The sequence below is a fragment of the Poecilia formosa genome, unplaced genomic scaffold (assembly GCF_000485575.1).
Source record: "Poecilia formosa unplaced genomic scaffold, Poecilia_formosa-5.1.2 Scaffold361, whole genome shotgun sequence".
NCBI lineage: Eukaryota > Metazoa > Chordata > Actinopteri > Cyprinodontiformes > Poeciliidae > Poecilia > Poecilia formosa.
The window spans coordinates 156,825-164,587 of NW_006800300.1; the positions used below are offsets into that span (position 1 = coordinate 156,825).

The 7,763-nt window shown below is 43.2% G+C and overlaps 1 protein-coding gene across 3 annotated transcripts in view; it reads right to left on the reverse strand.

The window, feature by feature from the left end:
- Positions 1–3,505: 3,505 nt before the first annotated feature.
- Positions 3,506–7,763, reverse strand: part of depdc1a (DEP domain containing 1a) — a 14,044-nt gene continuing 9,786 nt past the window's right edge. For 2 of the 3 annotated variants that reach the window (XM_007574776.2, XM_007574777.2), the window contains 2 exons: positions 4,538–4,741; positions 3,506–3,878 (listed from right to left, as the gene is read on the reverse strand). In XM_007574776.2, the coding sequence (XP_007574838.1) occupies positions 3,747–3,878; positions 4,538–4,741 (336 nt within the window). In that variant the 3' untranslated portion in view covers positions 3,506–3,746. The remainder of the gene's footprint in view (positions 3,879–4,537; positions 4,742–7,763) is intronic. The other variant, XM_016662178.1, reaches the window with a different exon arrangement.

The window sequence follows — 7,763 nt, forward strand, 5'->3', positions numbered from 1 at the left end:
CAAGCAACTGACATAATTTGAGCATATTGAATTTTGATCTCATGCACATAAATGTGCACACATGGATTAACAAGGTAACAAAATAAAAACTCTTCATCTTTTGTTGCCACCTGCTGCTGTGAACCAGGTAACCTCCACAGGAGAGAAGCTCTTAGGTTAAATCGGTGGGTCTGTTAGCCTCCATTACGTAATATTAACACGTTCATCTCCAGCTCGGGTCCTCTACCAGAGGCCTGGGAGCTTCAGGTTCTTCTCAGTATCTTAGCTGTTCCCAGGACTTAATGACTCTGGACTGAGATGTTGGATGTTTCTCCAGGTTTCTGTTACTGACCCCAGAGCTCTGATGACCCAAGTTGCTGCTGTTGTCTCCACCTGCCAGGTGGATCTTCCCTGGGTGTCTCTCCAGGTTCTCGTGCTGCTTTTTCCACAACAGCTGTTCTCTGCTGCTCATCCAATGGGTCAGTTTTATATCATCTAAGTCCCACATGATCTTACGTCGGTCATTCTCCACCACCTTGGGAGTCGATTCCCACGTTGATGTGGAGCCTCCAGTTCAGATTGTACAGAGATGATGCATTGTACCAGCCACTTGTTTATGGTGATCCATGTGTTACTTCCTGCTAGTGTCTTGCACCTGCTGTAAGAGGCAGGATTGTTTCTGGGGCCTCTTTCCACAGCCTGGACCTGGTCTGGTAGATCTGGTTCTACTGCTCTGGGGTTCAGGACCTGCTCCTACACGGCCATGATCAGCGTTTCTGTGCTGTCAGTCCTGCCCTCTCTCACCCTATGAAGGATTTGATCATATTTCAGCTCCTTACATCTGAGTAAGTGATGTCGGTGGTTCATCCCATCCCTTTTTCCTCCCAGGATGGTTCCTTCAGCTTCTTCTCTTCCAGTATATCTGAGACATTCACAGAGGACTTCATCCCTCAAGGCCTTCTTCCTGTTGTGTTTTTGGAGTTTGAATATTTCACTTTGGATTGTGGCTCTTATGCTCTCTAGACCTCTGCCTCCTTCTGTGTGGTTGAGGTACAGCCCTAATATAGGATCCCTGGACAAGTACAGGGATGGTGTACCTGAGGTAGAATCCACCGTGCATGGTGAGTATCCTTCATGTGTGAACTTTAGGTTATCTGATTACCAGAAAGGCATTGCTGTTGATTGTCTGGACATTGATGTTGCCACCGAGTTATCTTCTCAGGACTATGAAAAAGTAATTTTAAGCGGATTACTGATTACTCCTTGAAAAAGTAAAGTAGTTAGGTTACATTAAAAGTAACTTTTTTAGTTATTTTCAGCAGCTGCTAACAACGTTCCACCACCAGTGAAAATTACTTTGATCTTTGCCAATGCTTAGTTGTAAGTTATTTTATAATAGTAACATCAACAATGTGTCTCCACTTATAAGGTTGAACGGAAGGGGAGATTGTTTAATGGTTATAAGACTACAAATAAAATTTGTTGTAATTTGTGGGTGTGTTCGTTTCCGACGGTGCTGATCTGTTCATGCAGTTCCAACAGGCCACAGAACAGATCAGTGAGTTGAGTTACCAACTGCACGAATCAGGAGAATCAGGACATTCGCACTAATTCCTCAGACAAGTATGTAGGCCTAATGCATACCCTCCGAGTCTCATTATTTTCTGTACCAAAGTCTGTTAAGATACTGGAGACCGGTGTGTGTGATCGGATGTTGCCTGTGCAAAACGCCTGAAGGGATCTACCTTCACCTGCTCAGAGCTGCAGTTTCCAAGTTTCTGCCTCACTCCCCCTCAGCTCCTTCAGACTAGCCAGCAGCAATTAGCAAGCACCTGGAGGAACTGCTGAGCTCATTATAGGAGCTAATTCTCAGAGCAACGCTGGTAAAACTGTTAGTTAATAGAGGAGCCATGTTGTGATGACTTCCTGAAGGCGGAGTTTCAGAAAGAGCAGGAGGTTTTAAAGAGACAGAGGCCCAATTTCAAGGAGTTAAATTACAGTCAGATTTATTTTAAGTAATATTTTATAGGAACTGAAGGTAAAATAGTTACTTGATTTGGCTATAAAATGATACATGTCTAGAAAATACATTAAACTGTTGGGATCAGAGTTCTTTGTTTCTTTTAGTTTTGGGTTTGGGTTTTTTTTTCCCTGTTGCCTGCCGCTTCCTCAACCATCCACCAGAGGTCCTTCACGGGCTGAGCCCCTGGAAGGTGCGGTGGCGGACCCCGTTGCTGCACCTGTGGCTAATCAGAAGAGGGCTGAAATGGAGTATTTAGGCGGCGGCTGGCAAACACTCCGGTGCCTGAGTGTTAACCTTGAATGGTAAACAATCTCTGAGCTAGGCCCTCTGAGTTAGCTCTAAAGTAATCTTCGTCGTGTTTTTCCTCTCGTCAGGTCGTACCTGTAGGTCGCCGAACCTCAGAACGATCTCCGATCCGATCAGCCTCCCGAGGAACCTTTCCGCCTCAGGTCTTACCTGCTGGAAGCCAGAACTTTGTCCCTGGATGAATCCCAGTTCTCAGTTTGCCAGCCGTCCGCTACAGCCTTTCTTACCTGTCCGCCCTCCCACGTGCATCGCTCGCCGGATTAGCGAGCTCTGGATCTCCGACCTCCAACAAGACCAGGCAACATCCAAACCCAGCTCACTTGATACTTCTTTCCCAAGTAAGATTCTCCGACTATCTCTGCTAGATCATTCAGTTATCGACTGTAATTACATCAATCATCGATTTTACAGTTGCCGACCCGGAAGTCCCAACCCTGTATCCAGAACTAGCCCTCCACTCTTTATTTAATAAACCTTATTATTGTGATTTACTCTCCTGGTTGTGTTCTTGTTCACTAGCACCCATTAAGACAAACTACCCTTTAATGCAAAGTAAAAACCGCTTCTCAAGATGCAAAATGTATATTTTAACTGGGTGAAATGCATTTTGAGCCCGTCAGATAAACAAGAATATGGTATGTGACTAAATGTCTGGATGTTAAATATGATTATTGTACTGAAATGATACAAGTGAGAAATAAATAGGAAATTGAGAAAAACCCCTGAAAACCATAAACTTTTAGAATTCATATATTTTCTTTTAGAGATTTTTTGTTTTATTCATATTCAGTCTAATAATCAGTAATGATGTACTGTGCGAAAACTTTGATTTCTGTGTTGAATCTGAGAACTGATGGTTCCCTCCAGATTTCGCTCTCAAGGGAAAGAGCCTGATGACCTGTGTTAGAGCTGGCCAGGTGTTTTGTTTTTTCTGACTATTGTTTTCCCAAATAAAAGGCTCTGGCAGAGAGAAGGCAGAACAATCTGTGAACGCCTCAGAGGAGCAGTTTGCCGAGTCTTCTCCTTTTGCAAAAGCTTGGTCATAATTCATATATGTTGTCTGTGGTTCTTTTATGAAGGTTTGAGAAAAATACCTATCATTTTCCATCTTCTTTCCTCCGAGTCTCACTTATTTNATAAACATTTAAAATAAAAGCAAAAAATATCCTAAAAGATTTAAAACTTTAGACAAATGGAGCTCCTCTCAATGTAATTATTTATACAAGTTAAAATTTACGCTCTAATGTTTGACATTTCTCCTAAATTTGCTGTTTGCAGAGTATTTGAAAAGAAAACAAAGAGTGAACTCTAAATCTACTCAGCTGCCTGTATGAGAGACGCTCTGCATCTACAGAATGAACTAAACAAACGGACATCAGTGGAGTTTCCACCAGTAATGTAACAGTTTTGACCATGATGCGAGAGTCATGGCGGAGCGTCAGTTCCTGATGCTGAAGGTCTTCTTGATGCTGAGCAGCGGCGGTTTGATCTTTGGCTTGTTGTCGGTTTTGCTCTGTTCACCGCAGGAAGGGAAGCGGCGGCTGTAGATGTCAGGATACTGCTTCTGAAACTGAACCACAGACGGTAACAGCTGCGTTTCCGCGACAAATGATAGGCGATATTTCACTAATGTTGGAAACAAACAAACAAAAAAAATTGGTAATTGCAGCGTTTCCATTAAATAAGAAATTAAATTAAAAACCACGTATGGATAAACTTGAATACATTGTTAAAAAACAGCTAAATTCATATTTCAGCCATCGGCAAAAAGCCCTTTAATCACCGCAGAAACAAAATCTTAGCAGCATTTTTGTCCAGTTTCTAATAAAAGTATCTTAGTAAAAAACAAACTTAATTTACAAGTAACTTTTCAACAAGATATAGGAGCTTATTTCAAGTCAATGATTTCTTAATATTAATGAAAAAGTTCCAGCTCTACTGGCATTTTGTTTCACAAGTAACGAGCACTGCGCCGTTACCTAGCAACTACAGCCATGCCCAGCCTGTTACCTAGCAACCCCGGCCAGGCCCAGCCTGTTACCTAGCAACCCCAGCCAGCCCCAGCCTGAGTTAACTGGCTGATTATAAGTTTCTAATATTTAATTTTCTCAACATTCAGTCCACAAGCTGCTGTGGAGGCTGAAGTTGAACCTAGAGGTAAACTCTGGAAAACAGAATCATTTTGGGTTCTAGCCAGACTTGTTCTTGGTTCTGGTTCCGTCAGCTGACCTGCTTTAGCTTCTTGCGCCGGTCCTTCTCGGTGAGGTTCTGGTCCGTCAGCAGGATCTCCAGCAGCTCCTCCATGGCCTTCTGGGACGACTCCGCTTTCTGCTGCTCAAACTCAGCGCCGCTGATCTGTTTGCAGAACGCGTACATCGGCATGGGAACGCAAACCGGGTCGGCGCAGTCGCTTGGACCCGAGTCGACAGGAACCTGGGTCAGGGCAGTCAAACAGTCATAAAACAAATTACACATTAAACCGTTTTCATCTTTATGAAAAAACTCTTCCAAACATGTTTTTAATCAACCAGTGATCACGTGTTTATTTGCTTTGATGTCGACTTCTAATCCAGTTTGTTTTTCCATCTAATGGAGACGTTTAGCAGGTTTATGTTTATTTTTCCGTTATTGTGTGCTACTGCCTCTAGNTTGGGCTTTGCTCTGAGTTTGAACTCCGTTCACGCTTGCCTGTGTATTTGGTGAAAAAGGCTGAGTCGCCCTCTTGTGGAGGATAGACATTATCACCGAAGATTCTTTTCAAAGCCGATTTCATGTTGTCAAAAGATACAGTGGAACAGGCGGTAAGAGCTAGCTGTTTGTCTTTAACGTTTAGCCCCGCGGTGTCTAATAGCTTGAATGCTAACACTGCATCCGGTAGTTCCATTTTGAACTTACGTAACTTGTTGTACCGTCGTTCAAATTCGATAATGTAATCCATCATGGACGTGTCGCCACGTCTGTCGATCCGATCAAACTCCGTGTAAGCTTCGTACTGTCGATCCTTTTCTTCTTTTAAAAACACTGAATCCAACTTGTTTAAAAGAACGCTCATTCCTGTATCGTCGTTGAGATGTTCCGCAGCGATTTCCAGCGCGCTTTCTCTCGCTCTTCCTGATAGCGACAGGGTAACCGCTAGGGCCTGCTTCTTTTTGTCCAAGTCGGTAACAAGTCTCCAGATTTCAATTTCATTTTTCCAACTTTCGTAAGACGTCTTCTCGTCGAACGGTGGGGGAACTTTGTAATTTCCAGCAGCGGCCATCCTCTGCTACCAATGTTGACTCAATAATCACACTGCTGACGTTAGCATCCACACTTTAATGGTCGCCATTAACCGTTAACAACATGCGCTCCCGCGCTCCACACACAACAGAATAAAAAAACCACAGATCTAGCCCCGCCTCCCACTCCTTACATCTCACACATGTGCAGTATGCTGCTTACAAATTAACACTCCGAAGGGCACATGGTTTATGGGGCCCTTAATCTAAACCCTAACCCATCTTTCCTCCGAGTCTCGTTATTTTCTGTACCAAAGTCTGTTAAGATACTGGAGACCGGTGTGTGTGTGATGTGTGTGTGTGTGTGTGTGTGTGCTGGTAGCTTGAATAAAACGCAGAGCGACGCTGTGGAGCAGCAACATGTCACAGCATGAACAGACCAGAACTGTACTGAAGGAGGCGCTGTTCTGAAGGAATGAACTGAGATCCGGTGAACGGATCACTGATCCAAGAGACTCAGTTCAGTCAGATGAACAGTTCTCCTCATCGTCCTTCAGCTCCTCCTTCTTCCTTGTTTCTGTCGCAGCTCGTGGATCATCGATGTTTCTGGATGTTTGGTGTTTTATTGATTAGAGGCCCGATAAAGTGAAAATATAATAAGGTTTAATGTTTAAAATAAGGTTTAATGTTTAAAATAAGGTTTAATGTTTAAAATAAGGTTTAATGTTTAAAATAAGGTTTAATGTTTAAAGTGAATCTTCTGGTGTTTTGTTGTCGCGGTAAGAGAAATACGTGAAACTGTGGCGGCGGATAGAAACACGGAAATGGATTCTCTATCAGCTACTTCACTGTTTTCGGCCCTGATCTTCATCATCATCTTCGTCTCATCTGTCTCTACAGGCGAGTTTCTGGAGGAAAACTAAGATCCAAAGTTATTTTGATCTGAGATACGGCGATAGTTAAAGTTATGCTATCCACGGAGACACATGTTCACATAATGATGATAATCACTGTTTATGGTCCCAGTTAGTGCTGGTTCACAGAACAACAGACTAGATCATCATGCAGAGACACCAGGAGCAGAAAAGCCTGTTGAAGCTTTAAAGACCTTAGAGATCGAGACGGTCGGGTCTCCATGTTTCCTCCTCCAGGGCCGGAGCTAGCCTTTAGCTCTCCGTGTTGACTCAATAATCACACTGCTGACGTTAGCATCCACACTGCTCACGTTAGCATCCACACTTTAATGGTCGCCATTAACCGTTAACATGCGCTCCCGCGCTCCACACACAACAGAATAAAAAAACCACAGATCTAGCCCGGCCTCCCACTCCTTACATCTCACACATGCGCAGTATGCTGCTTATAACTTAACAATCTCCCCTCTTTCTTTAAAGAACACATAACAGACTAAAATATTTGGTAGTGGCATTTTAACTTTACTTATTTTAGCTCCATTTACTTGAACTTAACTTATGTAAGTAACATTAGTGTTTTTTGTTTGTTTTAATCTTTAAATTGCCATTTCCCTTCACTTAGGGCTCTCAGCAGTCCAAGGGCAGACGCCCCCACTTTTGTTAAGCAGTTAGCAAGTTGGTCTTTGGTAGGTGTCCATATGATTTCCTGAATTGTCCCAGAACCCATAAGTTCTTTGATGCTGCTGATCTCAAGCCGAAGTTTCTTTTCAGTTACACATTTTGTGGATTTGACAGCATCAAGGAGGGAATGGTTGTCCGTTACACAGGTAATGGGTAGGATGTTGCGCGTGCCATCACCAACCATGAGTTCTGAATAGAGTGTAGTAAGAAAGATAGCACTATCAATCCCATCTGCTAGTGCTAAAGTCTCTCCAGCTAACGTGCTACGTACCACTCTCCTAATCCGTCTGGATTGCCAGCATATGGGTGAAAATTTTCCATCTTCTCCCATCAGCATGACAAAATGTCCTCCTTGTGTCCCTCCATCTGAGAGGTTTCCCATTGAGGAATCGCTGAACACCACTAGCTTGTGGTATTTGCTGTCTCCTAAGCACTGGAATCTAAGGGTAACTTCCTCAGATTTAAGTTTTCTGATCAGTTTGTTTGCAGAGTGTAATGTTTGAATTGTACCATGTTTTGTGTTTGACGCCAAGATAGATATGTCACACATGATGTCAGGTCTGCTCTGTCTTGCTACCCACAGAATCTGTCCAATCTTGGATTTTAACATGTCCATTTCTGTGTCTGTTAATGGAGCCTCCC